This window comes from Pan troglodytes, chromosome 5 (genome assembly GCF_028858775.2).
Source record: "Pan troglodytes isolate AG18354 chromosome 5, NHGRI_mPanTro3-v2.0_pri, whole genome shotgun sequence".
Lineage (NCBI taxonomy): Eukaryota > Metazoa > Chordata > Mammalia > Primates > Hominidae > Pan > Pan troglodytes.
The window spans coordinates 159,156,813-159,178,230 of NC_072403.2; the positions used below are offsets into that span (position 1 = coordinate 159,156,813).

At 34.1% G+C, this 21,418-nt stretch overlaps 1 protein-coding gene across 3 annotated transcripts in view; it reads left to right on the plus strand.

Annotated features, from left to right (window-relative positions):
• Positions 1-21,418, plus strand: part of STXBP5 (syntaxin binding protein 5) — a 185,580-nt gene that overhangs the window by 50,316 nt on the left and 113,846 nt on the right. For all 3 annotated transcript variants that reach the window (XM_003311531.7, XM_016956444.4, XM_003311530.7), the window contains exons 5-7: positions 5,616-5,750; positions 7,291-7,354; positions 12,068-12,151. In XM_003311531.7, the coding sequence (XP_003311579.1) occupies positions 5,616-5,750; positions 7,291-7,354; positions 12,068-12,151 (283 nt within the window). The remainder of the gene's footprint in view (positions 1-5,615; positions 5,751-7,290; positions 7,355-12,067; positions 12,152-21,418) is intronic.

The window sequence follows — 21,418 nt, forward strand, 5'->3', positions numbered from 1 at the left end:
ATAAAGACACATGCACATGTATGTTTATTGCAGTACTATTCACAATAGTAAAGACGTGGAACCAACCCAAATGCCTATCAATGATAAACTGGATAAAGAAAATGTGGCACATATACACCTGGAATACCATGCAGCCGTAAAAAAGGATGAGATCATGTCCTTTGCAGGGACATGGATGAAGCTGGAAACCATCATTCTCAGCAAACTAACACAGGAACAGAAAACCAAACACCACATTTTCTCACTCATAAGTGGGAGCTGAACAATGAGAACACAGAAGTGAACATCATACGCTGAGGCGTGTCGGAGGGTGAGAGGCTAGGGGAGGGATAGCATTAGGAAAAATACCTAATGTAGATGATGGTTTGATGGGTGCAGAGTCACAAAGTCATGAAGCAATCTCCCATATTTAAGGACCTGTAGTTAGACATTGCTGGGTGGGTAGTCAAGAACAAATAAGGCAAGAAAGATCTACTTCATGAAAGACTTTCTTTGTTCCTTTTCGTTGTTGTTGTTGTTGTTGTTGTTGTTTGTTTAAGGAGGGAGGGGTGGTGCAGTCATGGCTCACTGCTCAAGCAATTTCCCAGGCTCAAGCAGTCCTCCTGCCTCAGCTCAAGCAATCCTCCTACCTCAGCCTCCTGAGTAGCTGGGACTACAGGCATGAATCTCCAAACCAGGCTATACATTTCTTGTAGAGACAAGTTCTCACTATATTGCCCCGGGCTCATCTTGAACTCCTAAGCTCAAGTGATCCTCCAGCCTTGGCCTCCCACAGTGCTGGAATTACAGGTGTGAGCCACTGTGCCCAGCCATGAAAAGGCCTTCTGTACAATTATAAGAAAGTTAGATTCTCAACCTTTTTTCAACTTTAAATAATTAATCTGGTAACATCATCTTAAGATACATGATAAGCAGGTATTTTTTGGACTATAGACTATCATACAAATTGCAGATTATTTCCTTGCTGTATTTCAATGCAGGAACAGAAACCACTGCAGATATTTTACACATAAGAGGATTTAACACAAGAACCTAGCTGTTTAAAAGAATGTTTGGAAGGGTACAGACTTACTGAGTTTTAGAACGTATTGCCATAGCTTCAATGCAGGGAATAGGAAACAGGGCTGCTTTCATGATTACCACCTCTCACCACATGAAGCTCATGAGCAGACTTGGAACACTGTGTTTGGTCCCCACTGCTGCTGCTCCATAAGTGTCTTCTACTGTTCAGATCTCTGTAAACATCCTTGTCAGCAGAGATAGCAACAGAAAGATAGTCTCTGCCTCACTTCTGCCTACACATTTCAAACACATCCAATTAGTAGAAATGTAATATCATCTAGAACCTTAGCTGAAAGGAGAAGTATGTTTTAGTTTTCCAGTATATGCAGTATAGAAGGACATATAGGAGGAAGTGCAAATCCTGTAATCCCAGCACTTTGGTACTGAGTACCAAGTGACCAAATCCTGCACACTGTGTATCTCTACCCTTTTTTCCCAGATATAGGTACCACAAAATGTCACTGAATATGGTTTCACTAAATATGGTTTAAGAAGCATTATGGTAGAAGGGAGGAAGCTATTAGAGTCTTTCAAGTAGATAATGTGAACTTTCTTGGCTCCGAAAAGAACTCTTGTGGCAGTTTAGAATGGATTTGACGATCAGTGATAATGGTTTAAATTAGGCTCAGGCCGTAAGGATGGAGAGGGAGTACACTGGGAATATCTGATTGTTTTATTAATTACTATAATAGGTTCCCATATTTTGTATGGTTTACTTGCTCATTTAATAAAGACTTACTGAATACTCATTAGGTGTAAGATATTATGATATTTGCTGAGAATATAAATGTGATGACATTTTCTATTATGTCGGGTTAATCTAATGGTTAATTTCAACATTACTTAGGAAGCTGTACATATTCTTCTGTCAAAGAAAATTGGTAATAATAAAATCTTCCAAATTTTGTGCTTGACTACATAATATTTGACAGGCTGCTGTCACAGCTAAATATTATAGCAAATAGGATGTATGTGTTACTCCCTAGTACTTAACATTATACATATCTTAAATTCCTTAAGCAAATACAGAACTGTCGTGTTCCCAGTAACATGATTTGTAAGATATGTTTAAGTCAAGTGCAGTATAGGGATTTAGAATACAAGTTGTATTCTACAAGAATCCCCTCAGTATGCCACTAAATACAAGTTGTATTTAGTGGCACACTGAGGGGATTCAACTTCATTATCTGTGTATTTCTGTTACATTGTTTCAATCATTTTCTTTTCTCTTGGTTCAGCTTATCCATTTTAAGGTAACTTTTCAGTCTCAATTTAATATGCTGTTCTTATAATATTAAAATAAATAACCTTATTAGTGTTTCCTAAGTTTTAGTGTTTCTTAGGTGGGTTTCAACTATATATATTATTAAATGTTACTATTTTCAGTATAATTTTATGTTTTACTAATAGACACCAGCACTACAAAACTTAACTTGGTCTCTTGATATTAGTAAAAGATGTACGTAAAAATATGAGTCATTGTTATTTATTATCATTAATGATCTATATCACCATAAAATTAAAAAATAATCTTTAAGAAAAACAAGTGAAGAGTTGATTTTGATCCAAGGCAGTATTTCAGCTTCATGAAACATACACTGTTTGCATTCCTGAAAAGTTTTGTTGGGGTCTTCTTAACTCTAGAACTATAAGAATTTATTTTCCTATATGTTTTTATAGCTTTATTTTAGTTGAGTTTATTTTATTACTAATAGGTCAATTTTCTATTTCTGCATAGAAGAACAACCCCAAACTTAGAGGCTAAAATAACAGCCATTTTGTTGGCTCATAGTTCTGTTGGGTCGGCAACCTGGGTTGGCTCAGCAGGAGTGCCTTCCCCTGAAGTCACTTACACAACTGTAGTTATCTGGCTGCACGACTAGGTTGGATGATCTAGCTTGCCTTACTCGTATGTCTGGTGGTTGGTTCTGGCTATGGGCCAGGCCAGGGTCTCCAACAGGCTAGTCTGGGCTTCATCACATGGCACTTGGGTTCTGAAAGCATTAAAAAAGAGACCAAGCCCCTCTTCCTTGCAAGTACTTTTCAAACTATGCCTGTGGCACAATTGCTAATAATTCATTGGCCCATGCAAGCCACACGATCAATCCTAGAGTCAGTGTGGGAGGGGAATGTAATCTGAAATCTTCTACGTTTGAAATCTGTTTGTCTCAAAGCTGTTCAGTGCCATTTGTTTCATGACTACTTTTACTAAAAAATGTTAGATTTCTATTGCATGTGACTCAAACATTTCCTTAAAAAAAGATTTCTTGTGGATTACTTTCTTAAAATTATTAAATAACGATACCTTCTGTCTTGTCTGTCTCTCTCTGTGTACAAACATGCACACGCATAACACACAGTTTTTTGTTTTTTGTTTTTTGTTTTTTTTGAGACGGATTCTTGCTCTGTTACCCAGGCTGGAGTGCAGTAAGTGGATCTCGGCTCACTGCAAGCTCCGCCTCCCAGGTTCACGCCATTCTCGTGCCTCAGCCTCCTGAGTAGCTGGAACTACAGGTGCCCACCACCTCGCCTGGCTAATCTTTGTATTTTTTAATAGAGACGGGGTTTCACCGTGTTAGCCAGGATGGTCTCGATCTCCTGACCTCGTGATCTGCCTGCCTTGGCCTCCCAAAGTGCTGGGATTACAGGTGTGAGCCACCGCGCCCAGCCCATAACACATAATTTTAAGTGCTCTAACACATTACTCCTTTTAAGTAGTCAATATATTTTTTAATTTATTATTATATAAAATATTTCATATTCTTTAATTATTTTATCATTTAAACCCTCCATAAGATAAGGATTTTAATATCACTGGCATGGTATTGTTTTGTTTGGTTGCAACTGGAAGTTTAGTTTTTTCACTCTTCTGTTCCTACATGTTCAGAGCCATGACAATTTGCCAGTTAAGAAATTCTTGAGTTCATTGTGATTTAAAAAGCATTAAACTTTTCTCTCTTCTCAGTTTACTTAAATGATGATGGTAGTTATAGAGCAGAGTAATTTTTAAGTTTGGTGGTGCTTTGTACAAATACACTCCATTATTTATATATTTTTTAAAAAAATATGACTCATTCTAGAGACCTTATTAAAGTGTTGGTGCCAAACTAGTTAAATGAATGTTTAAGTTTCTTGTTAATGTATTAAATACTAAATATTTTGTTCTTCTCACTTCTGGAAAACATAGTGATGCTTAAAATATCTCAGTCATGTAAGTTAGTTTTATAGTTGACTGAGGAAAAAAAATCTTAGGATGATAGCTAATATTGAGAAAGTGAGCCTTGTGAGTAACAAAGTACTATCAAATCATTTTGTTTATACAGTAGACATGTCCATACTTGGTTAAACTTACATAAATTCTTTAGAAAGAGAACGTTATCATATAAAACACTCAACAGAAATTACAAGTAGATGAAGCTTAAGTAATTATCTAACTGAACATTACCTCTAAGAAAGAATGAGAATGAGTTGCGTGTGTATTTATTTGATAAGTGTTTTCGTCTTGAAAATCTCTGTAATAAAATTGTGTGTTAATGGAAATGCAAAATATTCTGTATGCTTTGCCGAGTGCCTAATGTTAGTATTGACAGGCTGGCAGTCATTATTATCATTTGTGTTATTTTAAGTGCTATTTATTTAAATTATAAAGTCTTTTCTGAGAGACGAAATGGGGGGTTCTGTAGGAAAAAAAATAAGCATTATAGATTTTCACAAGATACCTTTTTTTTTTAACTAAAAATAAGTGCTATGAAAAGGACAAGAGAAAAAAACAGGACAAGACGGTATTCATTCTTTGCCTTGAAATTAAATGAGCCAGTATGAAAGCTGTCTGCAGTTGTCAGAATGATGAATTTTAGCAAATGCATGTAAATTATTGTAATTTGTTAATGAAGGCCTGCCATATCATCAGAACATAGGAAGAAATAGTTCAAATATATTTCAGAAACATTGTCTAAGGCTGAGTACAGGGGATCTCAGTCCTTCAAAAGGCCCACAAGTTAATGAGAAAGATGGACCTTGACAATCATATAAGGCAAGCCTGATAGAGATACAAAAGTATCACATCAGTTTAAATGCAAGTGGTATTTGAATTGAATCTTTGAAGAGAAGAAAAATATCAAGGAGGTGCATTTTGCCTGGAAGGAGTAGTAACCACAGGTACTGAGATGGATTAATGTGCTTAGTAATGCCTGAGAAACACAGTAGTACTCAGGGGTGATGTAGATGTTGAAATCATAGCTTATGGCCTAAAGGGTAAATGTGTGGTATGCCCAAGGTTACGCAGTTAGTGGAGGACAGCCAGATTTGAAACACATTCTAACTTCAAAATTCATCTTCTATCGTGCCATGCTATCTATTTGCTGTAAGGCCTTATGTTTGATGTATAAGCTGAATTAGCATAATTAAATATTAGTCACAATGAATAGATAAATCTGATGATTATATACCAGTTTTGCTGTTCCTGAATTATATATCATAATCAACCCTCTAATGCAATTAGTAAAATTTGCCATTTTTCAAATTTCTTTTTTGAGTATATTTTTCTCTTGCAGGGTTACATTTTGCCATCTGCCTTTCCAGAGTAAGTGGCTCTATGTGGGCACTGAACGAGGTAATATACATATTGTCAATGTGGAGTCCTTCACACTCTCAGGCTACGTCATTATGTGGAATAAAGCCATTGAACTGTGAGTTTGAACAAATATTTTGTATCTGAAAGCATCAGTTCTATATATAATAATACCGTTACATCATAGCCAATCAGTAAATCTGTATGGAATTAAATATGTGACAGATGTTCTTAATATTAAGTACAGACTTATTAGTTTTTTATGAGTAGTATTTTGACATGGCAATTTGTAAATTTAAATTATGCATATGTATATAGAGATATATGCACATTACGTATGTATATATTTACATTTGTGTACACTGTAACACTAGTTTAAGGAAACAGTCATTCCTACTAATGAAAATCATATAATTTTTTCTGTTCTTTTATCTTCTAATTATTTTTCTTTCAAATGATGGTCATGACCCACAAATGAGTTGCCACCAATATTTGGAAAACACTGATTTAAACTACTACTTGATATGTTTTAATAATCATCAAATATAATGTTTGCTAAAGTTAATATATTATCAAATTAATTTTGTTTGATTTTACTTAATTTTGATAAATTTTTACTTTTTGATAAATTTGATAAATAATGATTGTTTTCATTTACTAATATTAGTAACAAAAACTAGGTTAAACTATAGGGCCCTAAGGATCTTTAGTGCTAACTCTTCACTCTGTCTTAAATTTTTTGTATCTTATCTCTTTCTACAAGTTTTTTCTTACATTTCTGGGACATAAAAATCAAAGTTTAAGGATATCAGCAAGACCCTTTTGAATGTTTCTTTTTGTTTTTAAGCAAATAGTCTTGTATTGTTGCATTCCACGGTATTTACCTCTTTTTGAGATAAGGATAATTCTGTGACGTATCTCTTAAGTCATGTGTTAGTATAGCTGTAATAGTGTATTAATCCTGGTTTTTCTTCTTGTAGCAAGAATATTATTATCATATATCAGTCCTTTGGTAGGGTGGGTTTTCATGGTCTGTTCTTTGAATTGATCATGACATCTACTAGGTAGGCCTAATGCAGGTGTCTGTATAGTTTCACAGATGGCTCTCATGAAATGGAGTGATCTGTCAAACTTGGGAGTTTCTGAATTAGGGGTATGCTTATTTTTACTCTATAGGCATCAGTTCAACCATATTCTTATTTGTAGAACTTCTTTTTCTCTGAGCAGATATAGGTGGCATTATTTTTTTTTTAATAGAATGTTTTTCTATTTCTATTGAAACTAAATGGGATGCCTAAATTGGAGGCTAGAATTCAGTAAAATAAGATAGGTGCTGCATTATTCAAAAATAGTAATTTTGAGAATTCTACCTTGACAATAGATTTCCTGTGCTCAAATCTTTGACTAAATTGAAGATTCTTTCCTATGCAGAAAGTGTACTTAATTGTGAATTTTGCTTAGTTATATGAGTCACCACTTCTTCCCTGATCCCTATTTTGATCCATATTAAGAACTATATGCCTATTATTTATCTCTTGCTGAAATCCTTTCTTTCTTTATAAATATAACTTATTTTCTATTTTTTATTGGAATGAAATATGTAGCCATATTAAAATTCTTAATTGAAGAGAAAATCTTACTAACTTTTTCTTTTTTAGGTCATCTAAATCTCACCCAGGACCTGTGGTCCATATAAGTGATAATCCAATGGACGAGGGAAAGGTAGAATTTTTTGTAAAAAATTATATATTAAATGCACAAATTTTAGTATTTTTCAATAAACATACTATTTCAGGATCACACTTATTACAAATTGAGATTACCATTGAAGGTTGTGTATCATATACAGTTAATGCTTATTAATTATTAAGAACAAATGAAAGAATTAGAATCATTTACAATTTTAAAGGACAAAACAATACCTTAAAACATAAGTCAAACTTAATGCATATAATTACAGGTTATTAATTTATATTTGGCTTATTCAGACTGTTTCCCCTGATTTTCTGTTAATCCTGGTAAAAAGTTTTCTTTTGGTTTTTGGCTTCTTTTGAACACTTTGTACAATTTTTGTAGCGCTAATCACAGATTGCCTTATGTTATAGTTGTCTTGATACCTCATCTCCCCTAAAATTTTTTGTCATAAATAGTTCTAATTAATAATGTAGAGTTTTTTAATGTTATTTAATTTTTAATACTCTGAAACCAGTTTCATATAATCAGTATCTAGCTATTGTTAATTTAGATTATTTAAATCTTTTAAAATAATAAATATTTTTGGATGAATTTTTATTTTCTATTTCAAACCAGTCTTTCAGGTAGTTCTATTTAATAATGATGTTTTTCTACCTATATAATTTTATGATCTTAAGCTAAGTAAATACCAGGAAGTTTATTGCTATCAGAAATCAGTAAAGTGAAACCTCTGGATTTTGTGCAGGAGTTTAACCAGGGTTTTCATTTCCTCAATTGTGGGAGAGGTTGAGCTGATATATTGTTTAACACTGTTCTCTTAGTTTGCCATTGGGTAAACAAAAGGATAATTAGACCGTTTGGAGTTAGGTCATAATTATAGCATTGTTTTAAAAGCTAAGCCTTTCAGTGGGAGGCATGGTAGGAGAATTCAAAACTTCCTTTCCATCTCTAATTGGTCATCAAGTCATTTTAATTCTTCCTGTGCCTTTTGCTTTTCTTTTTCTTTCTTTCTTTTTTTTTTTTTTTTAATTTTTTAATTTTCCTAAAAGTCTCACTATGTTGCCCAAGCCAGTCTTAAACACCTGGGCTCAAGTGATCCTCCTGCCTCGTAATCCCAAACTGCTGGGATTATAAACACAAGCCACTGTGCCTGGCTTAGACTGCCATTTTAATCTTAGTGTTCTACTCTTTCAAAGCTTTCAGTGGGTCTGTAGTATCTAACAAATAAAATCAGTTTTTCTTGAAATATAGCCCTAGATTTCCTTATTTTTCAGGATATCTTTACCTGAATGTTGTGCTGAAGCAAATAGTTATATTTTCAGTTATGAACTGCTCTTTATGTTTCCATACCTTTGTTTAAGTGAGTCCTTCTGTTTGGAATTCTCTTTCCATCTCTCTGCTGAATTCCTATCTACACTTTAAGGCCCAGATTAAATATTTTTTGTTTGTGATTTCTTCCCTGATAATCCTGACAGAAAATGCTTTTTCTTTCTTTCACATTTATTAGTACTTTAGTTATGAAATTTTATGGTATTTATCACATAATGCTTTGTATTAGAAATGTGTGCATATCTCAGCTTCCCTGAATTTGAAACTCGTTAAGCACAAAGGTAATATTTATACAGGTTTCTATTTGCCATAGCATCTAACTTATAATAAAAATACCAACTGCTCAATATACAATTATATGAATTATATATAAATTCATTCCATAAATAATGAGGATGGAGTAAATAAGTTATATATATATATAATTTAAAAAATATTAGGGTGCTAGAATAAACTATATTATTTAAACTTTGGTTTCTTTTAGACTCTTTCCTGTTTGCAAAGAACTAGACATTTTGTCATTGAAAAATCATGTAAGGTGACAGGGCAAGTTCCTTCAATGCTAACCTTACCGGTGGATACTGCCACATTAAGTGAAGGTCTTGGCCAAGGAAGGTTAGACATTAGATAGGTTAGACTTATGATAGGAATAGCTACCATTTATTTAATTCTGTGTGTCAAGCACTGTGCTGGCCATTTTATATACACGATTTCATTTGATCTTTTCAACAAATTGTAAATTAGAAATTTCCCTTACTTTACAAATTATAAAGCAGAGACTTGGTGACATTATGTGTTCCATAGATACAGAGCTAGACTTTGGCGGATCTGAGATTTGAAGACCAATTTCTTTAATTTCAACCCAGGAGTACTCTCTGTTATGCTAAGCTTTCTTTCTAGATACAGACTGGTTATATATGTTGTAGAGAAATGTATTCATATTCCACATACACACTAATGCTTTTTCAAAGAGAAAAATTAGACGGGAATTAGTCATTAGTATGTAAGCTAATTAACATCTCTATGGGTTATAAAAGATTCTAGTAGGAATCAGCATTGAAGAATTTCCAATTTTAATTAAGTACTCTATCTTTAGTTTTCTATTTTTAAATATTTATTATTCTCTTGCTTTTGTAGAGAAAGGAATTGAAAAGCTGGAAGATTATGGGCATAAAATTCTAACCTGTTGTCACATGTTTCTAATATCCTTAGAATACTCCTGGCTAGAGAGGTTAAAGTTTAACCCTCTTAAGTTATTAAGGTCTGGATAGATAAAATTATTTCCTTAAAGTTATATGGCTATTAAGTGGCAGATTTAATACTAGAACTCAGGTTACTTAGGTCCTAAGCAGTGCAGTGCTGTTTACAGTGTACATCAACCCTTACATTTTATTCTTTTTCTTCTCTTTCCTTATTCTCAAATGCTGTATCACATGTCCAAGATATTTGAAAAGACTGGGAAAAGAGAGAGGAAACAAATACCATTTTTTTCCAAAAGGTGTATGTATCTCAGATTGCCTAGGAAAGAAGAGATAAGGTTAGAAAAATTGACTGTATTCTGTACTAAAGTAGGAAAACTTATTTTGTTAGTTTTGATAGTTAGTCCCTCCAGCTGCCCCTGTACTCTGAAATCTTCTAAATTTGTCCTATTAAAATTACTGGTTCTGCCCAAATTTTGTTTATATCCCCAGATTACCCAAACAGATATAGACTAATCATTTTTCTAATTATTAAACAAATATTTATTGTGTGTCTACTATGTATTAGGAAGTGTATTAGATATTAGAGACATATAGATGAAAATGCATGGTACTAGCTTAAGAAAAGGAGCATCTTAATTTGTCTAGAGGAACTGGGTAGACTTAACCAGGAAGCAACACTGAATTTAGACTTAAAATATTAGTAGAGGATTGCTTATTGAATGAAAGGGGAGGAGGTTTTAAGCAGAGGAAATCTCATACTGAGATTTGGAAAATACTGAGGTGGGGCCTGGGGGTACACTGTGGTACACTGTGGGCAGCGTACATAGTTTGTGAGGCAGGAACATGCATTCCATTCTGAAATAGATGCATTTCATAAGAAGTATTTATAACATACCTGGCCCTGTGTGTTACGTTAGAGGTATTGTGGTAAACAAGATAAAAACTAATCCTTGCCCCGATATCCCGGTTTTACAGACTGCACAATAATTCAAATAAGGAAAAGTCCATTATTATATTGTGTGGTGATCCTTCGAATTAAAAAAAAAAAGTACAAAGTGTTATTGGAGCACATAGGGAGGGTATTGACTTACATTTGGTAGGTCACAGAAGGCTTCCCAGAGGAAACGATCACTAAAATGACATCTGAAAGATGAGTAGGACTAGTCAGGCAAAAAGGATGACATTCAAATGGAGTGGCCCAGGTAGCGAGGCAGCATGTACAAAGGTTCAAAGGTAAGAGAGAATATGAACTTAAGAATATACTGTAATGTATTGAGTGGCCATGGTATGGTAAGGGATGGAACTGGAGAGGTAAACAGAGGTCATACCATGATGGATCTTGTAGGTCATATTACTGAATTTGCAATTTATCCTAAAAATAATGGTGTGGCATTTAAAAGTTTTAAACAGAAGCATACATTACCCTGTTCGGTTTGTATTCTAGAACTCTTACTCTAGCTACAATAAGAAATGGGTTAAAATAGGAGCAAGACTGGAGTCAAGGAGACCTGAAAAGGAATCTTTGTGTCTTGAACCAGGGAAGAGGCCCTAGAGATGGAGAGAAGTAAATTAGATAATAGGATGTAACTTAAATTTACATGGTGATTTTACCTGTTGGAGGAGAGACTAGTTAAGAATGAGCTCCAGGTTTCTAGCTGGTGCCACCGAATAGACGTGATAAGGAATGGTGAGAGACACTGCAACAGGGAATTCCAGAGAAGCAGATTAGAGAATATAATTAATTCAATTTGGGGCGCATTTACTTTGAGGCTTTTGCATAGATAAGTGGAGATGTGGCCACTGGAATTATGTGTCTGAATCTCACCAGAGGGATGTAGGCTGGATATGATTTGGAACTAATCAATATATAGATGGAATAGATGAGATTACCTCATAGTGTGTAGAATTTGAAAAGTTTGTAAACTTGAAAATACATACAAAAGTTTTGAAAAGACTTCAAAATGGTACTGTTTTTGTTTTCAAAAGTCAGTTGTATGTTGAGTCCCTAATCATCAAAGACATATAAATATGCCATGCAGTGTTCTCATTTGTCATTTACGTGATTACTAATTAGCAATGCAGATGTTTGTTTATATTATACATTTATACTCAACGCATTTGAATGATAGTAGTTATTTTCATTGTCAGCAAATAAATGTTTTATAATTGATATCATTCCTAGGTAATGTGCCTTTTTCTTTTATCACAGCTTTTGATTGGCTTTGAATCTGGAACAGTAGTTTTATGGGACCTCAAATCAAAGAAAGCCGACTACAGATACACATATGATGAGGTAATATTATTTTTGCTAGTAAAAGCTGTGGTCATTTCTCTCATATAAAGCAGTTTCTCTAAAAACTTAATTGGTAATTTTACTTTAGGCAAACTTTGTAATTGCAGTAATACACAAATTATTTTTTACAATAGATAATATGTTCACACAATTCAAAAGATAACAAAAATCTTCTTCCCACCTGCCATTTGGTTATCTAGTTTCCTTACAGGTAGCATGTTACCAGTTTCTCTCATGTTCTTCCAAAGAGACTCTGTGCATTTACAAGCAAATTCATAAATATATCTTATTTTTTCTTTTGTACGAATGATAGTATACTATAGACATTTATAATCCACTTTAAGAACCAGTAAGAATTAATTGTGATTGACAGATAAGTCTTTTCTCTCCTTTTGCTCCTCACTTCCCTTCCTTACCTTACCTCTCCTTTTTTGGCATTTATTTGTTGAAGATAGAGTCTTCCAGATGCTGGCTTTTTCTGGCTGCATCCCCATTGTCTTTAACATGTTTTTTTGTTTTTTGTTTTTTGTTTTTGCCCTCAGATTTCCTATAAATTGGATAATTTACTGAGGCTTGATCAAATGCCGGTTTATTTTTCATTTTGGCAAGACTACTTCATAGATGATACTGATACTCATTTAGCTGGTGGAACCTTAGTGTCTATTTCAGATGTTGGAAGCCAGTGGTGGTTGAGGCCGAGATCTGTTACTGTATAGTAGTTGCAAAATAGGAGACATTCTAATTCTGTCTTTCCTTCTCTACTTATTATGTAGGTCACTTCAGTAAAGAGAACCTTCCTCTTATCTGCTATTTGTTTATATAATAGGACAGTTCATATAGCAAAGGCAGGATAAATATGTGGTTCTTTTCCTTTATTTTAGTATTCCTCTTAAGGGGTTGTTCTCTAATGGTTTCCATGATGACCAATTTATTCTGACTTTTAGTTTCACTGTGTGCTCAACAACTTAAACATATTTGATATACTTCAATCCACTGAAGTTATTGTTGCTTTTCACATTATCCCAACTTTGGTCAGTGTACCTCCTCCCTACTAATCTGTATATTTCTGAATCAAATTTAGAATAAGGTATTTTTCTATGGAACTATGACTTCTTTCAGTGCCATGTCTGGTGGCCATAATTTAGACATCAGGAGTGTTCATGGTTTCCAATTCAGTGAGTAGAGCTATATCTAGGAAATGTGTAAGTGGTTGTTTAAGATAAAATACATCATAATCTTAGTCATAATCATATTGGTATGTTCAGTTACTGAGACATCAGAACCTATTGAGTAATTATAGCAACATTTGAATACTTTGCACATGTTTGTACATTATCTTTTTAGGCATGACTGAAAGGGAATTCCCTTTGTTTTTATGACTGTATACTTTTTGCTGCTCACTAGTCAGGATCTTCAAATTAAACAAGCATGTTTTGAATAAATACAGTTCCTATCATTTCTGTGTAGTTGTGATCTGTAGTTGTGGTCTGCAGATGAAAGCAGATTTTAAAAATTGAACATTTTGGTTTTGCTTATTATTTTAAATAGTGATCTAGGCTTGAGCCATTATGGAGTCACAGGGACTAGTTTACCTCCTTGCTTTAAACAAAGAAACTGGACAGGATATATTGAACAACAGTTTTCAGCAGTTAGACAGCAGGTCATGTAGAACAGTATTTTTTAGAGAGGAGAAACAAAGAAGGTAAACCCCTCCATTGCTTTAGCTAGTGGCCTGAAGAGATTTTCCAGTTCTTGGAACATGAAGAGGGAACCTAGGTGGAAGCTGAGAAGTCTCCCTGAGTTGAAAAGTCAGAGGTGGGAAATTGGGGAAACTAAGACATCTGCAGCTTAGAAGGCAAGGTATTAGAGAGCAAAGAGCTTAGAAAGAGAGTTGTAGAAGTCTACAAAAGGACCCCTGCCCTGAGTCTTCAGTTGAATACTGATTATTGCATGGGTATAAGGCTTGGATAAGATCCACCAAAAAGGAAACAGTAGAACCATTTCTGTAGCACAGACAGGACTGGGAATAGTTCACATTCCCAACAGAGTAGAGAAACTTTGTAATACACAGGGTATGAGAAAGAGTGCTCAGAAAGCTGTTGTTTCAGTGGTGGAACTAAACTAGCCCTATACTAAAGGCTGGCTTAAGTTCATCCTAACAAATCTTGAATGCAAACTTTCAAAGGACTGAAAGGACTAAACTGTTTTTAAGTACGTAACTACATCCTAGGAAAAACACCCAAAAACATTTAGAAGAATATGAATAGTAGCCCAATATAAATTTTACAATGTCTGGCATCCAAATAGAAATATATGAAGTATGCAAAAAGCCAGGATATACAACCCATAATGAGAAGAAAATGAAAATAGAAACAGACTCAGAAATGACAAGATGATACCATTGGCATCAAGGATATTAAAACAAGTATTAAATAGACTCCATATGCTTAAGAAGGTAGATGAAAGTATGAACATGTTGAAAAAAGACATGGAAGGCAAAAATCACACAAGTGGATTTTTTACAGATGAATAATAAAATAAGGTGAAAAATACTCTGAACAGTACTGCCAAAGGATTAATAAGCTTCAGGAAATAGCAGTAGAAGCTACTTGATGTGAAAGAGTGGAGGAAAAAAGGACAGATCATTAGTGAACTGTGGTACGACTTCAAGCAGACTAATATGTGTATTTTGAATCCTAGGAGGAGAGTGGAGAGAAAGTATGTTTGAAGAAGCAATGACCAAAAGTTTCAAATTTGATGAAAACTATATACTCAGAGATTTAAAGAGTTGAATGAACTCTAGGCAGAAGAAACACGAAACAAACTACATAAAAGCACAATTTGCAATTCCTACAAACTAGTAATAGAGAAGATTATGAGAAACAATTAGAGGAATTTTAAAAGCCACATTAAGTACAGGGGAGCAAAGATAAAAATGACAGCAGAGGCTGGGTGTGGTGGCTCATTCTTGTAATCCCAGCACTTTGGGAGGCCAAGGCGGGCAGATCATGAGGTCAGGAGATCGAGACCATCCTAGCTAACATGGTGAAACCTCGTCTTTACTAAAAAATACAAAAAATTAGCTGGGCGTGGTGGCAGGCGCCTGTAGTCCCAGCTACTTAGGAGGCCGAGGCAGGAGAATGGCTTGAACCTGGGAGACGGAGCTTGCAGTGAACTGAAATCACGCCACTGCACTCCACCCTGGGCGACAGAGTGAGACTCTGTCAAAAAAAAAAAAAAAAAAAAAATTACAGCAAATTTTGTTTTCTTAGATGCAATGTAAGCCAGAACACAGTGGAATACCACCTTCACAGTACTGAAAGAAAAATTTGTCAACCTAGAATTTTATACCTGGTGAAATTTTTTTTTTCAAAAATAAAGGCAAAATAAACACTTTTATAGACATAAAAATTGAAAGAATTAATCACTTGCAGACCTCAACTATAAGATATGTTAAAAGAAGTCCTGCATGCGGAAGACAGATGTTATGAGATGGAAATTTGGATCTATTCAAAAGAATGAAAGACTCCAGACATGGCAAATATGTGGTAGATATAAAAACTTTCTTATTTTCTAAATCTAAGAGATCATTAATTATCCAAGCCAAATATAATAAAAATGTAGGATTTTTGGCATACATAGAGTTAACAAACAGACAACAATAGCACAATGGTCGGAAGACATGGTCAGAAGACAGAGGACCATTAACAGATTATTATTTTATACATAAAGTAGCATAATATTATGTGACGGTAGACTATGATAAAGATATGTATTGTAAATCCTAAAGGAAATACCAAAGCAACAACAGCAGCGACTCAGAGAGTTAAGCTAAATAGGAAATAAATTGAGATTTTAAAAATATTCAATCCAGAGGAAGGTAGAAGGGAACAAAGAATAGATGGAAGCAACAGTGAACAAACAGCAAGATGGTAGATTTAAATCCAGCTATGTCAATAATCAGATTAATAGTTTAAGCACCCCTTAAAAGACAGCAATTATCATATTGGATAAAAAAGCAAGATCTAACCACATACTGTCTGTAAGAAACCCACTTTTAAAGATACAGATATGTTGAAAAAAAAGATAGATGGAAAAAGTAATATTAGCAGTAATCAAAAGGAAACCAAAATGACTATATTAATATCAACCAAGTAGGTATCAGAGTGTTTCACCCACCAACAGAGTAGACATTCTTTTCAGCTATACACGGAACATCACCAAGACATGCTATATTTAATGTCATAAAATCAATCTCAATAAATTTTAAAAGATTAAACTCATATAAAATGTTATTTTACTATACTAAAATTAGAAATCAGTTATATAGATGGAAAATCTATAAATATTGAAAAGGGAAACAACATATTTCTAAATAACCCATGAGTCAAAGAAGAAAACATAAGGAAAATTAAAGTATTTTGAACTGAAAAAAACGATTTACCAAGTCCTGTAGGATGCAGCTAAAGTATCCATTATAGCATTAAATGCTTTGTATTAGAAAACAAGAATGGTTTCAAGTGAGTGGCCTCAGCTTTCACCACAAGAAACTAGAAGAAAAAGAGCAGATTAAATCTATAGTAAGCTGAAGAACTGAAATAATAAAGAGCCGAAATCAATGAAATAGCTAACAGAAAAATAGAGAAAAGTGATAAAATTAAAAGCTGGACTTTTGTGAAGATCAGTAAAATTGATAAACATATAGTCAGAGTGGTGAGGAAAAAAAAGACGCAGATTACCCATTATGGAGGTGAAAAAGGATATCATTCCAGTTTCTACAGAAATACAGAGGGGCTGATAAGGAAATATGTACTTAGTGCCAATAAATCCAGCAATTTAGATGAAATGGAGAATTTCCTTGAAAGACCCCAAATTTCTTGGAAGTACCGACGCTCACTGTGAAAGAAATACTTAATCTAAGTAGCTCTGTAATTTAAGAATAAAGTTGTAATGAAAATGTTTCCCACAAAGAAAACACCAGGCTCAGAAAGCTTGCTGGTGAATTTTACCAAATAATACCTGTTGTACTTAGACTCTTCTTAAAAATGGAAGAGAAGGGCACACTTTGCAACTCACTTCATGAGGCAAGCATTGCCCTTTAACAAAACTGGAAAAAAAAATTATAAGGAGACTACAGACCAGTATCCTTGGTGAACACAGATGCCTAAGTCATAAAACTTATTCTTAACACACGTTAATATTCAAAATGAAAATCATGTGTTTTAAATGACGGTGTTAAGTTAGGTATAAATTCTAACTTCTAAATTAACTTGTAATGTAAACTGAGTAAAAATTTCTAGCTTTGTTTCCATGAGTTTATGCTATTCTGTCATAGAATTTGATTCTCAGTGCCATTTTTGCCAGGTGTACAATTTCAGATATTCAAGAAATTATTATAGGCATAATTCTTCCTCACTAGTGAGGGTTAAAAATTTAAGATTTTGACAAAATACTACCTTTCCCCTCCCCTAATATTTATGTTCTATTCAGTGGTATATTACTATATTCAAATTCATTTTTATTACACAGGCACAAATGTATTAAATGACATAACAATTTAGAACATTTCTAATGTAATTCAAGTTCTACTCAGTACAGCTTTAATTATTTATTTAATCTCTTGAGGGTGATTCAGATGGGTAGGAGTAATGGGAACAGAAATGTATCTTTGCACCCTTGAGCTTTTGTTGCTTTGTAACCATAGTTATTATTTTTTTAATTGACAAACTCTACTCTCCCCTGGTTGTGTCTCAATGATAGATTTTGTGTGCTTGGATAGCATTCTTAATATTTTACAGATATTTTCTACAGATGATACTTCATCTATATAAAATTTTATCTCTTTAATGGACATTCCATTTTTTTAGGCTATGATGTATTAAAATATCAAGCATTGGCCAGGTGCAAAGGCACATGTCTGTAATCCCAGCGCTTTGAGAGGCAGGAGCAGAAGGATCAGTTGAGGCCAGGAGATTGAGATCGGCATGGGCAACATAGCAAGACTCTGCCTCTACAAAAAGTAAAAAAAAAAAAAAAAAAAAAAAAAATTAGCTAGGCCTGGTAGTGGTAGCGTGTACCTGTAGTCCTAGCTACTTAAGAGGCTGAAGTGGGAGGATGGGTTAAGCCCTGGAGTTCAAGGCAGCAGTGAGCTATGATCACAACACTGCATTCCAGCCCTGGTGACAGAGCAAGACCCTGTTTCTAAAAATAAAGTATCAATATTCCTTTTGTAGTAATCAGTGTGGCAGCAAAGAAATGCAGTATTACTGATATTTTAAGACAATAATACTTATGAATTTCTTTATTTTATGATTGTCATATGTCTAGGGTCATCTATCAGTGACTTTTGTATTTTGGTTTCATGTTGGTTTTTCCTGGTAGATGAGAAGCATCAGAAATATTGGTAGTAAAATATGACAAAACAATAATTTGTGCTTTGCTAGCTCTCTGGGCACATTTAAGTCTCAAGACCATCAGAAGCCTTTTAAAAAAAACGTTGAGGCCGGGCGTGGTGGCTCACGCCTGTAATCCCAGCACTTTGGGAGGCCAAGGTGGGCAGATCACGAAGTCAGGAGATCGAGACCATCCTGGGTAACAGGGTGAAACCCCATCTCTACTAAAAATACAAAAAAACTAGCCAGGTGTGGTGGTGGGCACCTGTAGTCCCAGCTACTCAGGAGGCTGAGGCAGAAGAATGGCATGAACCCGGGAGGCAGAGCTTGCAGTGAGACGAGATGGCGCCACTGCACTCCAGCCTGGGCGACAGAGCGAGACTCTGTCAAAAAAAAAAAAAAGTTGAAATAATATGTTTGCAGCTCACAGCACAGGAATCATAACAGCTTTAAATGAATTTTTTTTTGCACTATGTATATTCATGGAAGCATTTATTCTCCCTTAAGGGTTTTTTCTCCCATATTTAGACTGGTGCTTTTAAGTCAGCTTATTTTCTGCTTATTTTTACAAACATACACATGCACACACACAAATACACTTTCCCAAAGGTAAAACAGTCCTTAAAACAATGAATAATTTGGTCACATTTTCAAAATAATGGAAGAAAGTTCCACTTGGATTATGTATTCATTCATTCATTCATTCATTCATTCATCTTTAGAGGCAGTCTTACTCTGTTGCCCAGGCTGGAGTGCAATGGGGTTGGGGGAGGTTATTTTTAATGGAAAGGGCAGTGGTTTCAGTTTATAACTATTTATAATCTTTAGAGAGAAAGGAAAAAAAGCTATAAATCATTTAATGTCCAATGTATAATAACTTTTATCAACTACCTTACAAAATGTATGATTCAATAATTGTCTCATTTAATTATATAGTATTATGGTTGTCTCCCTTCTATGGTGTAACTATATTGAAAAGTTCACAAGCTTAAAATACTAGGACAAAAGCTGTACAATTTAATGTATTATTTATATGTGTAAGAAATCATATGTGCTATAAGCATGTACTTTATTTGATTATATAAGAATAATAAAACTACAGAGTATTTTCAATATTTTCATGTATTTGCAAATGTAATTTTAAATGAAAGTCTACATTACACATTTTCTTTTGTCATTTTTTGGCATTTTTCTGAGGGCTTTGACAATAATAGATAGTTACATTGGGAATCAATGCAGCTTTTGAATAGAATGTTAAAATAACATCTATGAGAAAAGAAATTATTTTAAAATAATTAAAATTAAGAATATTAATTAGTATATGTGTAATGTAAGAGCAGCTGGATTAGGATTTATTAATATATACATTTACTGTGAAATGATTCTAATAATATTGATGAGTTTGCAAAACCAGTATGTAGAGAATTTATTCAGTTTCCATACAATTTTGAGTTAGTGAATGTAAAATTTGATAGGTAAGCAGTTAGCCTGTTTTGTCTTCCTAGAAAATTATTCTACAAGATGCTGTCTTGTCTAATAAGAATAGCAGAAGGATCATAGGTACTACTTTTGCCAAACCCTAATAATTAAATATTACTCCTTTTGAAAAATGTGTCACAGTAGGCAGTGCTTTTTGTTTTTTCTTTAATTTTATCATAAATGAAAATACTGATGTCAGACTCTTAATTACCTTCATGAACCTTCTTATAGTTACGATTTTTGTCAGATACTACATCTTTTAAAGAGCTTTTAGAATCGCATGCACTGTTGCTTTGTGGATTATGGGAACAGCTATATCATCTGCATTCATTCTGTCTTCACTTTTTTTTCTCTACCCTGGATTCATCTTGTCCTCCATGGCTTTTGTATGTCTTTTATTTATTGTGTTCTATTTTCCATTCATCTGTCCTTTATTCCTCTTTCTAACATGATCCTGTTATTCATATATATGTATAATTTTCAGGTTTTTTTAAACAAGTAAATATTCTTTTTTTTTTTTTTTTTGAGACGGAGTCTTGCTCTGTTGCCCAGGCTGGAGTGCAGTGGCACAGTCTCAGCTCACTGCAAGCTCCACCTCCCGGGTTCACACCATTCTCCTGCCTCAGCCTCCCGAGTACCTGGGACTACAGGTACCCACCACCACGCCTGGCTAATTTTTTGTATTTTTTGGTAGAGACGGGGTTTCACCGTGTTAGCCAGGATGGTCTTGATCTCCTGACCTCATGATCCACCTGCCTTGGCCTCCCAAAGTGCTGGGATTACAGGCCTGAGCCACTGTGCCTGGCCATAAACAAGTAAATATTCTTAATCACCTGGAAATTTTATATCTTCTCCTTGGAAAAACAGATAAGCCAATTCACACACAAAATTTATCAACCCCAATTTATGTTTCCTACATTATATCTCATATCTTCTCCCATGAATTATTCAGATTTGCTCCTAACCCACCTTGCTTCTGATTTTGAGCATGTGTCAGATTTGCTGGTGAGTTTTGATTTTCTCGCTTTGTTTACATAAATTTCTCTGTCATTTTCTCAAGAATACTAAAGAAAAAGTATAAATTGTATGTTTTATGCATGGTAGATACTGTATACATATTTTTAAATACTTGTAATACTATGTACTACATATATACTTAGTATTAGAAAACACATCTTGTATTAAGTTGGATTTGCATATAGAAAATTGTATAAGTAAATACTGCATGTTTGTTGCATGTCCATATTTGGTTATTTCTTTGCTTTTTTGTGGGGTGTTTTCTGTTATTTGTTTCTGTTGTCCAAAATAATTGTGAACCACTGGTTCCAGTAATTAGATAGTATTTGTTTTTGGAATGCCTAATAATTTAATAATATTTTATAAATAGGAGTCACTT